General features: G+C 38.7%; 1 protein-coding gene across 1 annotated transcript in view; it reads right to left on the reverse strand.

The window, feature by feature from the left end:
- Nucleotides 1–20,466, reverse strand: part of CysRS-m (cysteine--tRNA ligase-like protein, mitochondrial) — a 101,996-nt gene that overhangs the window by 59,146 nt on the left and 22,384 nt on the right. Inside the window, exon 3 of the mRNA XM_067144094.2 lies at nt 5,026–5,239. Coding sequence (XP_067000195.2) covers nt 5,026–5,239 — 214 coding nt within the window. The remainder of the gene's footprint in view (nt 1–5,025; nt 5,240–20,466) is intronic.

Below are 20,466 nucleotides of genomic sequence, written 5' to 3' on the forward strand. Positions count from 1 at the left end.
ATTGGTATTATAAATTTGCTCATTTGAGACAAATATTTCAGGTTTCCTATGGGAATCAACATCTATATCACGTCCATCAATGTCAAAATATCCACACACCTTATGCAGGACGAATACTACAGTGATTTAAGTCTGTTTTACTTTGTGGCTATTATCCTGAGGTGGCATAAAAGATGACACACTTATCAAAGCCTGGCAGCTCCACATTATCGCTTTCAAGTGGTTCTCTTTGTCACTGAGTTACACGGAGGTCACGTAAGTCATAATTATTATCTATTAAATTATTTACTATCACTGGCAACCAATTACTTCTTGGTATCAAATCTGAATAATTAGCCATACCTTGTCTCTTATGAAAACATTCTTCACTGGATGGGAATATTTTGGAAGGAAGGTAGGAGCCTTATGGCAGGACAAAGGTTCCTGTAACAGAGGTAAGTCATAATAAATGATAATGTTATTGGTTTTACATCCCATTAATTACTTTCACAGTTTCTGGAAACACCAATGTGCCAGAATTTCATCTTTTAGGAGCTCTTTTACGAGCCACTAATCTACCGACAAGAGGATGACTACTTGGACACCTTCAAATACCATCAAACTGATCAAAACTCCACTAAGGATTCAGAAGAACAGTATTCTACCATCTAAGCCACTCAGTTTACGAATGGCATATGGCCAAGTACAAAGTTACACATAGTTAGAGAGTGGAATTTTCTGGTGACCTGTGAACTTAAAAAGTGGTATTTTAAAATAGGAAATGGTTTTTAACAAACAATTTGGTATTTTCAAAATACATCAAAATTTTCAATTCAAAAAATATATCATTAGACGTACAGAGGTAATATATTCATACATTACAAGATGGCTAAAAAAAAAGAGATTTTAATTTTTAAAATAAAAAAAAAATAAAAAAAAAAGAAAAGACTTACGGTGTATTCCGTAAGACGAGATGATGTTTATCTGAAGGAATACTATTGTAAACAGAAATAAAACCTTCACAATCAACATTTGCATATGGTACCTGTAATGACTGAAGAATGCAGTGTGCAAAGTCAGCATAATCCATGGTCATTCTGATTAACACTGAAATCATGTCTAACTTTTCCCACAGTACACTTTGATTTTCTTATCCCTTGTTAATGCCTTTGCTGGCGGGACCTAGTGTTTACAGTGCACTATGTCTTCTGGTATGGGCTAGAGCAATCTTGTTACTTTCATTGATCTGTCTCAGCTTTAACCTTGGCTTTGACAAAATGAAAGTGACTGAGGTATGAGTGATGCTAGTAATGCCATTCCATCTGCAGCCAGTCCCTGCTGCGAATGGTGTGAAAATATTGCTCATAGGGTCGGTTGGTGCATGCATTTCAGTGGGCTTGGCAGACTGATATGTAATAGCAACTTCTGGCTCGGTGAGGAAAGCAACGGGAAACTACCTCGCTCCTCATTTCCCTAGTACGCCTCTTCAGTGATGCCTAGGCCATCTATGACAGCTAATGGCGGAGCTGTTGAGGATCCAACCAGCCTTCGGGCTGAGGACTAAACATACATCCCTTGTTAATTCATTTAGACCTATGACCTACTCTTGTTCAGATTAGAACAAAAGTACAATAAAAAAACCCCATTTCTTTGCAAAGTCTTGATTTGCCTTGCACACTTGTTAATGACTGCATGTACATTTGCTGGATCCTTCAGCTGATTCAAACTTGCAAATCATCCGGCAATCATGTGACTCCCTCCCGCTCGACCGTCTCAAGGCCTACACCCAGTTGCTGAATGAAAATTACAGGAAGATTTAAGTCAGTACATACAACTCAATATCTGAGTTAAAAATAATTTTTGAACTGATATTGAAACTTGAGGTTTTTAGTTAAGGCATCAACCATGGAAATACATTCAGTGGTTATCGTACAACTGATATTTATTTATTTGATGAAACATGATACTCAGAGGAACAATTTCATTTTTATGACTTGAAAAATGAACCATCTCCAAGGTTGTATGAAGTACTGAGTTCCTGCAACTTTGTGTTCCTTAAGTAATTATATATAAGGATAAAGAGATGTCTAACACTTCATTACAGATGTACACTATGTGATCAAAAGTATCCGGACACCTGGCTGAACATGACATACAAGTTCGTGGTGCCCTCCATCGGTAATGCTGGAATTCAATATGGTGTTGGCCCACCCTTAGCCTTGATGACAGCTTCCACTCTCGCAGGCATACGTTCAATCAGGTGCTGGAAGGTTGCTTGGGGAATGGTAGCCCATTCTTCCTGGAGTGCTGCACTGAGGAGAGGTAGCGATGTCAGTCGGTGAGGCCTGGCACGAAGTCGGCGTTCCAAAACATCCCAAAGATGTTCTATAGGATTCAGGTCGGGACTCTGTGCAGGCCAGTCCATTACAGGGATGTTATTGTCGTGTAGCCATTCTGCCACAGGCCGTGCATTATGAACAGGTGCTCGATCGTGTTGAAAGATGCAATCGCCATCCTCGGAGTGCTCTTCAACAGTGGGAAGCAAGAAGGTGCTTAAAACATCAGTGTAGGCCTGTGCTGTGATAGTACTATGCAAAACAAGGGGTGCAAGCCCCCTCCATGAAAAGCACGACCACACCATAATACCACCGCCTCCAAATTTTACTGTTGGCACTACACATGCTGGCAGATGATGTTCACCAGGCATTCGCCATACCCACACCCTGCCATCGGATCGCAACATTGTGTACCATGATTCGTCACTCCACACAATGTTTTTCCATTGCCCGTCCAATGTTTACGTTGCTTACACCAAGCGAGGCGTCGTTTGGCATTGATCTGCGTGATGTGTGGCTTATGGGCAGCCGCACGACCATGAAATCCAAGTATTCTCACCTCCGCCGAATTGTCATAGTACTTGGAGTGGATCCTAATGCAATTTGGAATTTATGTGTGATGGTCTGGATAGATGCCAGCCTATTACACTTGATTACCCTCTTCAACTGTCGGCGGTCCCTGTCAGTCGACAGACGAGGTCGGCCTGTACGCATTCGTACTGTATGTGTCCCTTCACATTTCCACTTCACTATCACATCAGAAACAGTGGACCCAGGGATGTTTAGGAGTGTAGAAATCTCGCGTACAGACTTCTGACACAAGTGACACCCAATCACCTGACCACGTTCAAAGTCTGTGAGTTCCACAGAGCGCCCCAATCTGCTCTCTCACAATGTCGAATGACTACTGAGGTCGCTGGTATGGAGTACCTGGCAGTAGGTGGCAGCACTATGCACCTAAGATGAAAAACGTATTGTACCAGGAAAGCCTAGGTCCTGGTCCATAGTTATCAAAAGAAATGTTGTTCCAGCATATAAGATCCGTCCGACGTATGAACATCTAAGTAAAAGAATGTTCCAGTATGTACCAGACTATACGAGTGCGCTAGGCGGAGTCAAGTGACGTCACCCATCGTTCAAAGCTCACCTCCCCTAGAGATATTTCTCGAAAATATCTTTCTTTTCGCAAGTTTTCAACGCCTGTACCAATTTTAATGGAACAAACACTAAATTGTAGCGGACGTCATAAAAATTAATCCCTGTGAATTTCAAATTAATCCATCCCATGGTTGCTGAGTTATAATGATTTAAAATCTAACAGAAATTACGCACTCACGGTCACATGGCCGAGAGAAACTACCCCTCCCAGCGCCAGCTATATATGCCACTGGGTCAAGGTTAACAGGTGGTGGTGTTGAGTTGAGTTGAGTTCATTGCAAGCAGTGTAGTATGTGTATGAGTAAGAGAGAGGGGAGACTGGCCCTCGCATAGTATGTTCGTGCAGTCTCGAAGACAGTACTTTCCGTCGTGTTTCGCGGAGACGAAATTACGGGATAGTAAATCGCCATCGTACTTGAAAAAGGACGTTGCACCGTAAGTAGTCTATTGTGCCGCGACTACGATATAATTTACAGACATTTCGAAGTATAACACGTACGAAATCAGTGAAGTTCGAAGTTATATATTGGACATTCACAAACTAGAACATGACGTGTGGACTTAATACGAATTGGACTGTGTTTAACAGTGAACGATAGCATCTGTCAATACTACTTGCATGTTCCGTGTGTTAAAATCATGTCCACGAGCAGCAGAAATCTTGAGAAAATTCTACAAGATCCAGCTACCTTCAACATCATTTCATCTATGACGTCAACGTGGTTTCTTCGTGGAACTTCACGTTCGAGTCATCATCCGCACCCACGGAATGTTCCAGATTCTCATCAGTATTTGTAAGCCAAATTTTCTTTAATAAGTGAGTAGTCACAAACTGACTGACTTTTTTTTTTCTTACCAATCTTGAACAGTGGTTTACCCAGTGCTGCGTGTGACGATACTTCATAGTTCTCCATCATTACTCAAAATTCATCTTTTAATGATAAATCTATTTTCAAAATCTATTTCACAGAAGAAAGACTTTAGGAGTTTCAAGTGTTCTATGTTTCAAGGCTAACAAACTGAGAAACTCTCAACAGAAGTTCAAATTCTTATTTTCAATTATAAATGTGTTCATGTCATGTCATAATACTTAGAAAGACTTTAGGTGAAAAACTGACACTTTGTGTTTTCGCAAAAGACTATAGGATCTGTGAGATTTATTTATTTTCACAAATTGCACTCAAGAAGATTTACGTTAACCCTTTTGATTTCGACATATTATTTGAATCCTATATCAACATTGCAGGGTGGTGAATTAATTAACATTATTAATAAATTGTTTGAAAAAGGTATAACCATCTATTATTCACCCTGCGAGTCTCTCCTGCTCTGTACCGGCTCCAAAAACCAACTTCCACTACCTGAGATCCTTCTCATGCCTTACGCCCCGAACTTTTACTGGTACAGTATGTTTATGGGGGTGTCCAGATACTTTTGATCACATAGTGTGTCAATGATCTGGATTAGCAATTGTCAAGACTGGGCACAAATGAAATGTCTTAAGCAAGGTTATTATAATAGCCATGAGTGATGAACTACCGTAGAAGAACACCTGGCAATGGTTGAGCACTCTATGTGCCATCCTGGTCGGCCCTTGCCTGCACGCCAGGGAGAAGACCACCATGGTTCTCCAGGCTTGGCTCCCTTCCACAAAGCAAAGTCTAAAGGTGACTTTTTATTGGAGACCCCGCCTGTAGTGTCATCGACCACAACAGGAAACAGCTTTCCATATTTTTTGTAGCTTGATATATCAAAGTAGACGGACCCTAAAAGAGAAAAAAGCAGCAGCTTGTTTAGAAATATACATTGTTAAGAAAAGAAAGAATAAGACAATTATTTGAAAAAAGCAACGAATTCTAGGAGATGACATAATAATAATAATAATAATAATAACAACAACAACAACAACAACAACAACAACAACAACAACAACAATAACAACATCTCCTTAAGACCAATCCCTTGCCCAAGTTGTGAGAAATGAATAACATTTGAGTAAGGGACTGCTTGTCAGAGTGAAGTAAAATGGAGACTTGATGCCTGGTACTGCTACAATAGTTGTGAAGATCTGGAAAAACCCCGAAATAAGGTGGTTAACGGATCTCTGAAAATTGCGGCAAGTCTAGCAAGCCAATGGTGGATACGATAATGCTTTCATGACTTAACGAAGCCTAGCAGTGAGAAATCCCAAAAATAATCTAAGAACTCCCTCTGGTAATGATACATTGAGATGAGAGGTGGGAACTGGTGTATAGCATCGAAATTGAAGAGAGATACAAATATTGTAAATCATGGACAGCCTTCAAACGCCAACCATCGAATTGAAGAAATGATGCTGGATATAGATGAATGGAATAACAATAAGAGGAAGAAGAATAATGAGTACAAGCTGTTAAATGGTAAAATAACCATAGCAGGATCTTTGTAAGAAGACAAAAAAGGTAATAACGACAAAATCACGTTTCTAATAATAAAAATAATGAAAGTAATTTTCAAGAATGTATTGCACAGGAATGATACATAATCAACATAACAAAGCCGTATTTCTAGTCTTTTAGTGTATAGAATAGTATATATTTAATCAAAATATTTCATGCAGACACGAGAAAGCTACATATTACGTGATATAAAATCAAGTGAGTTTATTGCTCTGCTGTTTTGGAACAAAATGAAATGTTTGTTGGGTCATCAGTCCATAGACTGGTTTTATGCAGCCCTCCATGCCATCCTATCCTGTGCTAACCTTTCCATTCCTACGTAACTACTACATCCTACATCTGCTCTAATTTGCTTGTCATATACATATCTTGGTCTACCGTTACCGTTTTTACCTCCTACACTACCCTCAAACACTAACTGAACAAAACCTGGATGTCTTAAGATGTGACCTATCATTCTGTCTCTTCTTCCCATCAAATTTAGCTAAATCTATCTCCTCCTACCACTTAATTTCATTATCTCTTCATTCGTGATTCGATCTAGTTGCTTTACATCGCACCGACACAGATAGGTCTTATGGCAAAGATGGGACAGGAAAGGGCTAGGAGTGGGAAGGAAGCGGCCGTGGCCTTAATTAAGGTACAGCCTCAGCATTTGCCTGGTGTGAAAATGGGAAACCATGGAAAACCATTTTCAGGGCTGCCAACAGTGGGGTTCGAACCTACTATCTCCTGAATACTGGCCGCACTTTAACGACTGCAGCTATCGAGCTTGGTGATTCGATCTATCAATCTCACCGTCAGCATTCTTCTGTAACACCACATTTCAAAAGCTTCTATTCTCTTTCTTTCAGAGCTAGTTATTGTTCATGTTCACCTTTCACTTCCATACAATGCCATGTTCCATTTGAAAGTCTTCAAAAACATCTCTCTAAATCCTATATCAATGTTTGAAATCAGCAATTTTCTTTTCTTGCTTACTTCTGCCATTGTTAGTTATTTTACTACCCAAGTAACAATACTCATCTACTTCCTTTATGACTTCATTTCCTAATCTGATATTACCTGCATCACCTGACTTCGTTAGACTGCACTTCATTACTTTTGTTTTGGAGTTATTTATTTTCATCTTGTACTTCTTGCTCAAGACTTCGTCCATACCATTCAGGAATTTTTCTAGATCTTCTGCAGTCTCAGATAAAATAACAATATTATCACCAAATCTGAGAGTTCTGATTTCCCCTCCTTGGATTTGATTCCTTTTCCAAATTCCTCTTTGATTTCCTTTACAACCTGTTCTATACACACACAGTGAAGAGGAGGGGGGACAAAGTGCAGCCTTGCCTCACTCCTTTCTAGATTGCTGCTTTATTTCAAAGCCTTCGATTCTTATTACTGCAGACTGGTTTTTATACAAATTGTAAATAATTCTTCGTTCTCGGTATCTGATCCCGATCACCTTCAGAATTTCAAATAGCTTGGTCCAATCAACATTATCGAATGCCTTTTCTCGATCTACGAATGCCACGCACGAGGGCTTGTCCTTCTTAATCCTATATTCTAAGAACAGACATAAAGTCAGGACTGGTTCACGTGTTCCTACATTTCTTCTGAAGCCAAATTGATCTTCTCCCAAATCAGTTTCAACTTGTCTTTCTATTCTTCTGTATATAATATGTGTTAAAATTTTGCAGACATAAGATAGTAAACTAATGGTGCGGTAGTTTCCGTACTTGTGAGCTCCGGCTTGCTTGGGAATAGTTATAACAACATTCTGCCGAAAATCGAATGGCACTTCACTTGTCTCATACATCTTACACAATAAATGAATAACCTCACTGTGCTGGTTTATCTTAAGGCAGTCAGTAATTCTGCGGGAATGTCATCAATTCCAGGTGCCTTGTTCTTATTTGGGTCTCTCAAAGCTAAGTCAAATTTTGGCCTCAAAATTTGGTCTCCCATTTCATCAATATCAACAGTTCCTTCTAGTTTCAGAATCATATCGTCTACGCCTTTACCTTGATACAACTGTTGGATATGTTCTTGCCATCTTTCTGCCTTGTCTTCTTTTCCTTGAAGTGGTTTTTCCATCTGAGCTCTTAATATTCATACACCTAGTTTTCCTTTCTCCAAAGGTTTCCTTGATTTTCCTGTATGCAGAATCTACCTTTCCTAGGAATATACAACATTCAACATCCATACCTGCCAACTTTACAAAACCAAAAATCAGGAGATTTTGATATGAAAATCAGGAAAAATCAGGAGAAATCAGGAGTTACAATTGATCAAAACTGCTTATTCTACATGTCTTGCACAATACAGTACTACAATATATTTATAATACTTATTGTCTCAAAGCCCGATTGTAGCTATACGAGGCTACAAGGCTAAAAATTACACATCTCTATTCCCTCACAGAAAGTATGTGAGTGAGATGATTGGTCCCTGATAAGCCTGCTGAAAATAGTATGAACGCATGTGTGAATCAGTCATGCACATAGCTGCCATAAGGCTACTTAGCAAATGCATAGATTAATATATTGCACCAAGTGCCCGTGCGATTATGCAAAGCGCAATGCTATTTAGATCAATAACTAGCTGATGAACCCATGCTTCGCTACGGAATTCTCAGAAAGACTGTCCTTATAGTTTTCTCAACAAAAGTCAACATAGGTCATTACAATGACGCCAGTATGAATGTTGCGATAAAAAGCAATGTTGTCATATGAAATATTCAATAAAATGAAAACAGCACATTTTCTCACTTTTAGCGAAATGCAGTACGGTGGCGATCTAACAGTTCAAAAGTTTCCGAGCTAGAATGACCAGGCTGCAGACAGCCGTGAATACTGCTGTGTAATTATTCCGTTTAAGTATGCACACTGCTCATTCCAATCACTGCCTCAGAGTAGGGATTGAATAGCTGGAATACTATGCTGATCCAGTGTGTTACGTACCAGTAGTATCAGAAAATTTATGAACCAGAGGAATGGCATGCTAATCAATCAATCAATCAATCAATCAATCAATCAATCAATCAATCAATCAATCAATCAATCAATCAATCAATCAATCAATCAATCAATCAATCAATCAATCAATCAATCAATCAATACTGATCTGCATTTAGGGCAGTCGCCCAGGTGGCAGATTCCCTATCTGTTGCTTTCCTAGCCTTTTCCTAAATGATTTCAAAGAAATTGGAAATTTATTGAACGTCTCCCTTGGTAAGTTATTCCAATTCCTAACTCCCCTTCCTATAAATGAATATTTGCCCCAGTTTGTCCTCTTGACTTCCAACTAAAGAAGAGAGATCTAACTCCCCACTCCCCAGCTACTTCCCGCCAATATTCAGGCAGGCTGTTATACTCCATACGCAGCAGAAATCCTATCTATCAGAGATAAATGGCAGCAGAATACACAAAGCACATCACAACAAACAATGGTCAATGTAATGTTATTTGTGATCAATTTTATGAGCTTTCTATATTGGAGGCCTTCACATTTAGTTTTCTTCCAAATCTGTGATTTAGAGCATCTAATGTCAAGTGAGTCCTCCTTTCTTTCATGACAACCTCTTGTGTTATTTAAGCAATTGTTCCTTCATGACTTTTTTCTCATTCTTATAATTATCTTCACAATTTAATCACCATCACCACCAATATTATTGTAGTCGGTACGGTAAAACTTAATAACACATAAATAATCGGAAATTGTATTCTCTGTAACTTTTGTTATGTAGTACTTTTCAATATGACCAGTAAGATAGGTAATTAAAAATTAAATTTTTGGCACCTTCCCCTAAACTACCATTTTGAACAGAGTGAATAAAATTATTTATAGCGTAGACTGTAGTTCCTTATTCCACGACTTTACATAAAATTCTGTTCACCCATTTTCACGTACCCCGGCGCTGATATGGACTTAGCAAAAAAAATCCGAATCCATGAATATCTTGTAACGGTTCAAATCCCATTACAAGATGATATCTGTATTTTTATTATTTTATCTGTATTATTATTATTATTATTAATATTATTATTATTATTATTATGTCCGTATTATTATTATGTTATCTGTGATATTGTTACTATTATTGTAATTATCAGTTTTATTCAATTCGATTTTGAAATGCCTGTTGCTTGCAAGATTGTACTTAGATGTATGCATATATACGTATATGTAGATTATCATTAAATACCTGTACAGTGAGAGTTTCGATGTATCAGATGTGGAAGTGACGTTGTTATATTGCTATACCACTGGCGATTCTGCCAAGTCATCGCCACTTCATGGCTACGTCATCGTATTTATTTAGCAATGCGCTCAGAGACTCAGCCGCCCCGGGGGATTTCACCACTATATGTAATATTTGCCGCGTTGTGGGAGTATGTCATTGTTATTTCTGGAGATTACGTAGCTGTGTCAACCAACGTCTATAAAAGGTGGATGCATATTGTAGCGTCAGTCATTATTTAAACGGAAGCAGTACAGTGAAGAAGTCAAAATGGATAAGTGAACAGTCATTATTTAAACGGAAGCAGTACAGTGAACAAGTCTACTAGATGAAGAGACCTCAGTCGGTCAGTCAACGAATGTGAACGAGAGATGGAGAAGACTCAGTGAGCCATTAATTATTGGTCATTGAGAGAGTGAGGACAAAGTTGGTCCGTCACTTAGTGGAAGACACGGACGCAAGGGCTTACCATGGAGTCAGAGAGGGCAACCCTGGACCTGCCAAGAGGTAATATCATATTGACTTACAAAGAAGTCAGATGATATGGAGAAGAAGCAGTCACAAGGATGTATCACTAAGTTAGGCGTGACACATCTACAGTAAACACCAGATCAAAGGATTACGTCGTAATTACACTCAAAGTGTTGAAGGTACAGTCAAGTGAATCAGTGAGGGAAATATTTCGTATAAATTGTTAAATGTCCGGTCAAGAAGAATTCAAATTCATGCCTAGTTTATTTCAGTTGCAATATCATAATTTCATATTCTCATCTGTTTTATCGCAACAAGACTCACTATTTTTGATATATTATTTAAAGAATATATATTGTTCTATCAAACGAATTCATAGTTTTATTTCATTGACAGTAAAATATCTTAACCTCAAAATTAATGGGGAAACCGAACGCCAATCTTCTTTTCCCAGAACTTATATGGTATGTTGTCAAAAGTAAGCTTATTACCCCACACCCTAGAGATAGTCAAGAGTCTCATTCTATTATTGCTGCACTGAGTGGCAGCTGGCGCCCTTCAAATAACGTATGTGTAAGTAAGCAGGTAACAAGTAAGTGTGAGTACAAGGTTCGACGATTGTGTTTTATTTAATGAATGTTAATTTTCATAATTTCCATTTTAAATGCAGATATTCAGATTTTTCAATATAAATGCAGTTTTAAACATAATATTGTAAAATTTAGTAAGAGAGTCAGGAACATCTTACAATCTCTATCATCATAGCCGGTACGGTAAAAATGTATAAGACGTAAATGATAGGATATTTTATAACATATAACTTTAGTTATGTAGTATTTATCGATAGGGCCAATAATAACATAAACATTTGAGAATTAAATTTTAGGCCTTCCCCTAAACTACCATTTCACTCAGCGTGAATAAAATTATTTATGGCCTAGATTGTAGCGACTTATTCCCCGACGTTATATACCGATTTTCATTAAATTCTCTTTAGCCGTTTTCTCGTGATGAGCGTGCGTACGCACGTACGTACAGACAGACAGACAGACAGACAGACAGACAGACAGAAATTACGGAAAATTAAAGCGTGCATATCCCCTTGTTACTATGGATGGTCGCGACCAGTACGCAAATATCATTCTTTTTAAATTCTGAGCAATGTACGGACAAAACTCTTGTTTTATTTATATTGAGATAAATAAAAATTAGTCTGAATTGTCTCCAAATGGCTCGTAAAATCTCTAGAAAAGTCACTAGTAGTTATAGTAGTTATCATTGAAATTCTGTCACTAAATTACTATGAAACACTCAATATCTAGCGACGAGTCTAGAATCGACCAAAGAGAATGGAATCGACTAGACTGATGTGAACGAACACCAACATAAAACGCGAGAACTATAGAGATTGACAATCGATACACGCGTCGCGATATAAAAGTTTCAATAAACATCGTACATTCGCAAACATTTCTCGCATTCTTAAACGTCGATGTTTCGTTTGACGGCCAATGAGTGAAGGACTTCCGGCCAATGGCGTAAAAAAGCCGAAACGGCGGGATTTGAAAATAAATGTTTGAAGTTCACCAAAAAATAAGCTAAAATCGAGAGGAATAATAGAATAATCGGGAGGCGGGAAAAACTGTCGAAAATCGGGAGTCTCCCGCCTAAATCGGGAAAGTTGGCAGGTATGAACACCCTTGCACTTCTCCTTCAGCCATTTTTCCTTAGCTGTCCTGCACTTCCTATCTACTTCATTCTTCAATTGCCTGTATTCTTTCCTGCCGTCTTCATTTTTTGCGTTCTTGTATTTTCGTTATTCATAATCAGGCCTAGCATCTCCTGAGTTATCCATTGATTCTTAGGTGATCTTTCCTTTCTTCCTAACATTTCTTCAACAGGCCTGTTGACTTCATTCTTCATGACAGTCCATTCTTCATCTATTGTGTTTCCTTCACTCTTTTCATTTAGTTCTTGTGCAACATGTTCCTTGAAACAATCCCTCACACTCTTTCAATTTGTCTAGAACCCATCTCCTTGCATTCCTTCCTTTCTTCAACTACAGATGGCATTTCATGACCAACAAGTTGTGGTCAGAGTCCAAGTCTGCTCCTGGGAAAGTTCTGCAATCCAACACTCTTGGTTTCTAACCTCCAAACCTTATTAGCAAGGACTAAATTATGACCCGTGCAGAATTCAACCAGCCGACTTCCTCTTTCATTCCTTTGACCCAATCCATATTCTCCTACTGTATTAGGCCCACCTTCTCTTCCTAGGCCGACCACTGCATTCCACTCTCCCATCACAATTGGATTCTCGTCACCTTTTACATATTCTATTAAATCTTCTATCTCTTTATATATTACTAGCAAGGTACCCGTGCTTCGCTACGGTATTATACTGAAATTTATAATTGAATGCTTATTGTTTTGGATATATAATCCGCCGAAATTCGCGATCTGACTCGTTTTCTGCGAGAATCCGCCAAATTTCACGATCTGACTCGTTTTCTAATAGATTACGGCAAGTCTCCCTCCATTTTTCAACCTTTCTTTCCAGCAATCGATTTCGTACTTCCCGGCTGAAATCCTTCAGGAGATCCGGCGTGGTGTCGTCTTGGGTGCCTTGGCGGTTCTGAACCCGCAGCCGGACTGCATTTTTAGTCATTACCCGTCCAGGACCCTTTTCCAGCGCGGTCCGCACATATGACGACGGCCCAGAACATTTATTATTATTATTATTATTATTATTATTATTATTATAGATGTTATGGACCCAACAGCAAGATGCAAGACCGCTACTTGGCGGTAAATTACATCTGCTGCCATTGTCATTGTTGAGAATGAGACCAGCACCATTGTCGCGCGTAGGCAAGTGTGGGGGATTTCTGGCCATACGAATGGCATACTTCCGTGCATTATTGACCTTATTATAGCGGTGAAAAACTGGACGCTCAATCTCATTCCTACCGTTTATTTCAAATGTGTTTAAATTTGTATTTATATGCCAGAAGAAGGTACTGTAATCTAAGAACGTTCTCCGAAGGGAAAGATGGCTCTTGAAAACGAACCCAGGAAAGATTAAAAATGATCGGTTTATGATCAGAATAAGTACATCGAAAATCTACAGCCTGTTTCCAGTCATTCGACACGGTCAGGAATGGAATGAATAAAGCCCCCATCTAGCGGCGACAATAGGAATTGTGCCGGCAGCCGAAACCTGTCGCACTCCTCTGGGGCAATGATTAATGGATGACAAATGAAATGAAATTATATTGGACAGTGTTGCTGGAATGAATGATGACAGGGAAAACCGGAGTATCCGGAGAAAAACCTGTCCCGCCTCCGTTTTGTCCAGCACGAATGTCACATGGAGAGACCGGGATTTGAACCACGGAACCCAGCTGTGAGAGGCTGCCGCCTGAGCAACGGAGACTCCTTATAAATACATTATGAACAGTAAAATCAATTGGTCTCAATTCCTTTTACACCCCACCGCCGTTAAGTTTATTTACCCCCCCCCCAAAAAAACTGAAAGAAAGCGTGTTTCTTTATATTTAAAGGAGATTCCAAACACCATTGTTTACGTCTATTACCTTCAGTTTTCAGATTAAAATAATTCACTTTTTTTTCACTTTCACACTCCTCCCCCCCCCCCCCTCAAGTGAATTTTTCGGCAAAAAATACTTGTTTCTTTAATAGTAAAGGATCTTCTAAATACCAATTATCATGACTGTAACTTCTTCAGTTTTTGATTTATGTGTCCTCGTGAAAGGAATTCAACTCCTTTTCACTCACGCCTCCCAAGATGATTCCCCCCACAAAACGGGCTTTTCTTTGTCTTTAAAGGAGATCCAAATACCAATTTCCACGTCTGTAGGCCCTAACAACTTTAGTTTTTATTAGATGTAAGTATTCTCATACAATTAAGTCAATTAATTTTTCAATTCTTTCACCTCGCCCCCTCCCCATTCATTGGATTTTCCGAGAATTCGTGCTTCTTTACTTTTAAAGCAGATTCCAAATATCAAATTTCACGCCTGTAACATCTTCACTTTTAAGATAACAGTAGCCTAATTAAAAGAATACAACACCATTTTCAGTCACTTTTACCCCCCCCCCCCCCTCCACCCAAGTGCTATATCCGAAAACTAAAAATACACGTTTCCTTATTTTTATAGAGATAAAAATACCATTTTTCACTTCTGTCACATGTTAAGTTTCTTGAGATATACTGTATAAATTCTCATTTTCAAATTTAACCCCCTTTTTAGTTCCCCTTAAGAGAAGTTTCCAAAAACAAATCGCCTACGTTTCTTTACATTAACAGGAGATTCCAAATATCACTTTTTACGTCTGTAACATTCATTAAAGGCATTCAACCCATTATTCACCCTTTTACACCCCTCCTATTGGGATTTTCCAAAAACAAAAATACATGTTTCTTTACTTTTAAAGGAGATTCAAAATACCAATTTTCACATCTGTAAACGTTTAAAATTTTAGGATGTAGATACACTCATTTTTAAAATTCACTCTCCTTTTCACCCCCCATTATTTGGATTTTCCAAAAACAAAAAATAACTGTTTCTTTATTATTTTAAAGTAGATCCCAAATACCAATTTTCAGGTCTGTAATATCTTCAGGTTCTGAAATATAATTAGCCTCATTAAAGGCATTCAACACATTTTCACCCTTTTCCAACCTTCCCATTGGGATTTTCCGAAAACAAAAGTATACGTGTTTCTTTATTTTTAGGGGAGATTCTAAATACTAATTTTTTACATCTATAAACTTTAAAAGTTTTGTGATACAGATCCACCCATTTTAAAAATTCACCCCCTCTCACCCCCCCCCCCATTAATTGGATTTTCCAAAAACAAAAAATACGTGTTTCTTTATTTTTAAAGGAGATCCAAAACACCAATTTCCAGGTCTGTAATATATTCAGTTTCTGAGGTATAAGTATCCTCATTAAATGCATTCAACCCATTTTTCACCCCTTTCCACCTTTCCTATTGGGATTTTCCAAAAACAAAAAAATACGAGTTTCTTTATTTTTAATGAAGATTCTAAATACCAATTTTTACATCTGTAAACTTTCAAAGTTTTGAGATATAGATACACTGATTTTAAAAATTCACCCCCCTTTTCACACTCCCATTAATTGGATTTTCCAAAAACAAAAAAATACGTGTTTCTTTATTTTTAAAAGAGATCAAAAGTACCAATTTTCAGGTCTGTAATACCTTCACTTTCTGAGATATAAGTACCGGTATCCTGATTAAAGGCATTCAACCCCTTTCTCACCCTTTTTCACCCCTCCTATTTGGATTTTCTGAAAACAAAAAAAATATGTATTTCCTTATTTTTAAAGAAGATTCTAAATACCAATTCTTACATTTGTAAACTTTTAAAGTTTTGAGATATAGATTCACTCATTTTAAAATTTCACCCCCTTTTCACCCCCTTAGCGACGGAATATCCAAAAATCCTCTCTTAGCGAGCACCTACATCTTAATATGAATGTATCCCCAAAATTTAATTTCATTATGTCCAGTAGTTTTGGCTCGGCGATGATGAATCAGTCAGTCAGTCAGTCAGTCAGTCAGGACAAGCTATTTTATATATATAGATTTAGACTTCTTCATCATCCGCTAAACTAGTAGGCACATAGATCTGCGCTATTGTGGTGGGCATTCATTTGGTGTCTATGTTGACAACAATAATCCTTTCACTATGCTTTCATAGTAGCTTACCCACTGTCCTATTTTCTTATTCATTATAAAACCAACTCCAGCATTTCCCCTGTTTGATTTTGTGTTGATAATTCTGTAGTCGCCTGACCAAAATCTTGCTCTTCCTGTGAGCGTACTTCACTTAAACCAACTACATCTAACTTTAGTCTATCCATCTCCATTTTCAGATTCTATAAGTTACCACAATGATTCAAACTTCTAGCATTCCATGCTCTGACTCACAGAATGTCAGTATCCATCTTCCTGAGGATTGCCTCCTCAAATGTAGTCCCCACCCAGAGTTCTAAATAGGGGACTATTTTACCTCTGGAATAATTTACCCGGGAGGAAGCCATCATCAGTACATCATTCATATAGAAAGGGTTGCATGTCCTCGGGAGTTAGTTATGGCTGTAGTTTCCCGTTGCTTTCAGCCGTGTAGCAGTATCAATACAGTTAAGCCATGTTGAGTATTACTACAAGGCCATATCAGTCAATCATCTAGACTGCCACCCATGCAACGTCCGAAAGGTTGCTATTTCCCTTTCGATGAACCATTTGTTAGTCTGGTCTCTCGACAGATACCCATTAAGTTAAATATATATTATATATATCTTGATTAAAAAACCTGCAGATGTGAGTTAATCACACAACAGATTTGTTTTTTTCAAACAATTTTTTCATACTAATATAAATGGTCCATTATTGGACATTATAAATTTACCAGCTAACTCATTCCTGGTTGCCAGCGTTTTGCCCCAGTGTGCTAAGTTGATTTCATCAATTGGTAAATAGCACACCTACCAAGACGCATGGCTAGTTCATACCGTGGAGGCCACTGCGTAGGCTACCTGGAGCCACCGGCAGTGCCAATGCACTATGACAGACTTTGTCTCATTACCAAAAACTGATGCCTGCCTGGCCATCAGATGATATAAATGTTGATTCCCACAGGGGACCTAAAATATTTGTCCCAAATGAGTAAATTTATAATAGCAATATAAATGGTCCGTTATTGGACATTATAAATTATCCAGCTAACTCATTCCTGGTTGCCAGCGTTTGAACCCAGTGTTCTATGTTGGGCTCATCAGTTGGTAAATAGCACACCTCCCAAGACGCATGGCTAGTGCATACCGTGGAGGCCAAAAGTCTCATGCTCCAGGACACTGTCCTTTAGGCGGTAGAGGTGAGATCCCTTGCTGAGTCCGAGGGAAAAACCAACCTTGGAGGGTAAACAGATTATGAAAGAATTATTATTAGCATCTGTACCAATACACTTCTGATTTTAGTGTTTTTGTTTAGTGCGTACTGCGAAGCATAAGGGAATGATTTTATATCTGCAATAACATTTGTTTTATTATGGTCAAGTGAGAGATAATGAGAGATGAGTATACTCTTGTCCCAGTTCCATACTTTGTATCCAGTAAATCATCTGTATACATTTGAAACCATTGGGTTGGTGTACCTCTCTCTTCTACTACAGAGAGTGTTACTTGCTTCAAAGAGTAGCAAAAATGATGGACCAAAATTTTTTCCGACAACATTAATTGACCATCTCATTTATTTTTTAGGGACTCTCAACTTAAGAGTACAACATGGCAACTATAGAGCTCCTAACTTTTGATTACTTAGTTCTACTTCCTCTTAAAACAAAAATCACCACCACCTCACCACTAGTTGAGTATGGCAATGTCCACTTACTTGTGCCATCTCTTATCATTCATCTTTCCTATACAACCTGACAGGGTGAAGTTTCTGAATCCCAAGGTATAATCGCTTTCCCTTTTTTTTTTTTGGTCAGTATTTTCAATGTGAATCTACATCAACATATCTGTACATATCTTTATCAACTGTCAATGCTAAACCTGCAAATAAGAAGGCTACTTCATTTGTTAAGAAGGAAGCCGTACTTTCCAGTGTCGACTCAGTTATATGTGACTTGAAAGATTTACAGACTGTATAGTTTAATAATGTGCACTTTTATTCCTTGTTCAATAATGTGTTTTTTTTAATATGTATGTTATAGTGGAATATTGTCCGACTTCTTAGCTGAATGGTCAGTGTACTGGCTTTCGGTTCAGAGGGTCCCGGGTTCGATTCCCGGCCGGATTGGGGATTTTAATCACTTCTGATTAATTCTTCTGGTTCCGGGACTGGGTGTTTGTGTCTGTCCCAACACCCTCCTCTTCACATTCAGACAAAATACAACACTACCAACCACCACAGAAACATGCAATAGTGATTACTATACGCAAACCTTTTCTTGAGCCCGATTTTTACGGGGTGAGGAGTAAGGAGGGAGCGGTGCCGGTTATACTGCCAACCGGATGAAAATGAAATCTGATTGAATCGATAATATGATCGATCGATATGAATTTTCTAAACATTTATTATCTTACGTCAACAACTGTGTCACACATACATTATTTAACATTATATAACATTTCTCGATGCGAATCTTGTTACTAGTATGAATGATATAGTTTGGCTTTGCTGTGTAAACAACAACAGTACTAGTTCGTAAAGTGTACGCCAGATGTCGCACAGCGATGAATAAGCGATTCATAGTTTGTGATTCAAAGATTGCCAATATGGATGTTGAAGATAACCGAGGTCTACCGATTCAGCACTAGGGAGCTCAGGGCTCAAGAAAAGGTTCGCGTATAGTACATTCCTCCATACAGGGGGGTTGGCGTCAGGAAGGGCATCCGACCGTAAAACAGGGCCAAATCCACATGAGCGACGCAATTCGCACCCGCGACCACACATTTGTGGGAAACAGCGGTAGGAAAAGTAGAAGAAGTGTAATATTTACACTGAAGTTGTGTGTTCGACAGACTGCAAAGCTTTTAAGTCACATTTAAGGCTACTTCATACCCATGTCTACTGTATAACATTTTATTAAGTATGTCTACATCTCATTATGTGCCAATCAAGTTCAACAAACTCTCAGAGACTCATCAACTAAACACTGCTCTCACAACAGAAGCATCTTGACAATTCACCAAATAGTACACCCACTCCTTCTGGTAGGTGCAGCATAGGTCTGGAACTCCATTCCAGATGAATCACAGAGCCTGATACTGGCTAGTCATGAGAAATATTTACTTTCTATTCAGTTATGACAATTATTACTGATAAAATTGTGAATACGGTTACTTCTTATTATTATTCACACAGTCTAACTCATTGACTGAATGGTCAGCGTACTGGCCTTGGGTTCAGAGGGTTCCAGGTTCAATTCCCAGCCAGGTCGGGGATTTTAACCTTCATAGGTTAATTCCAATGGCCCGGGGTCTGTGTGTTTGTGCTGTCTCCAACATCCCTCCAACTCACACACCACACATAACACTATCCTCCACCACATTAACACGCAGTTACCTACACATGGCAGATTCTGCCCACCCTCATTGGAGGGTCTGCCTTACAACGGCTGCACTCGGCTAGAAATAGCCACACAAAATTATACTGTAATATTATATTATTCACACAAAAGAGAAAATATCGATCGACAGCAGAACATCTAAACTGAAAACAGCACATGATGGTGGTGGTGGTGATTATTGTTTTAAGAGGAAGTACCACTAGGCAACCATCCTCTGTATATCACTAATCAGAGAGAAAAAATAGAAGGGGTCCGACACTTAGAAAAATGAAGGTATCAGCCAAAGGAAGACAAGGGCCACGAAAGGTATGAAAATGAAAGACTCCCTAGGCCTCCATACGTAATATCGTTGGGGTCTGAAAAGAACAAGAGTTGACCAAGTGAGGTCGGATAGGACAGATGAAAGTGAGGAGCCTGGCACAAGTAAGTGGAAGCAATGCCAAGACTCAGCTGAGGTCCCCGTGGTCGCCAACCCACGCTCCAAAGTTCAGAGCCCTTGAGGCACCTTTTAGTTGCCTCTTATGACAGGCAGGGGATACCGTGGGTGTTATTCTACTGCCCCCAGCTACAGGGGGAAAACAGCAAATGATTCACCTGGCCAACTTAAAAAAAATCTCTCTCCATGAATGCTAAATTTCAACATTACAATACAGTTGTAAAAACCAAAGCAATGCTAGCAAAACACTCTTCAAGTTGAACACTAAATCAACAACCGATAAAT

The sequence above is a fragment of the Anabrus simplex genome, chromosome 3 (genome assembly GCF_040414725.1).
Source record: "Anabrus simplex isolate iqAnaSimp1 chromosome 3, ASM4041472v1, whole genome shotgun sequence".
NCBI classification, from domain to species: Eukaryota; Metazoa; Arthropoda; class Insecta; order Orthoptera; family Tettigoniidae; genus Anabrus; species Anabrus simplex.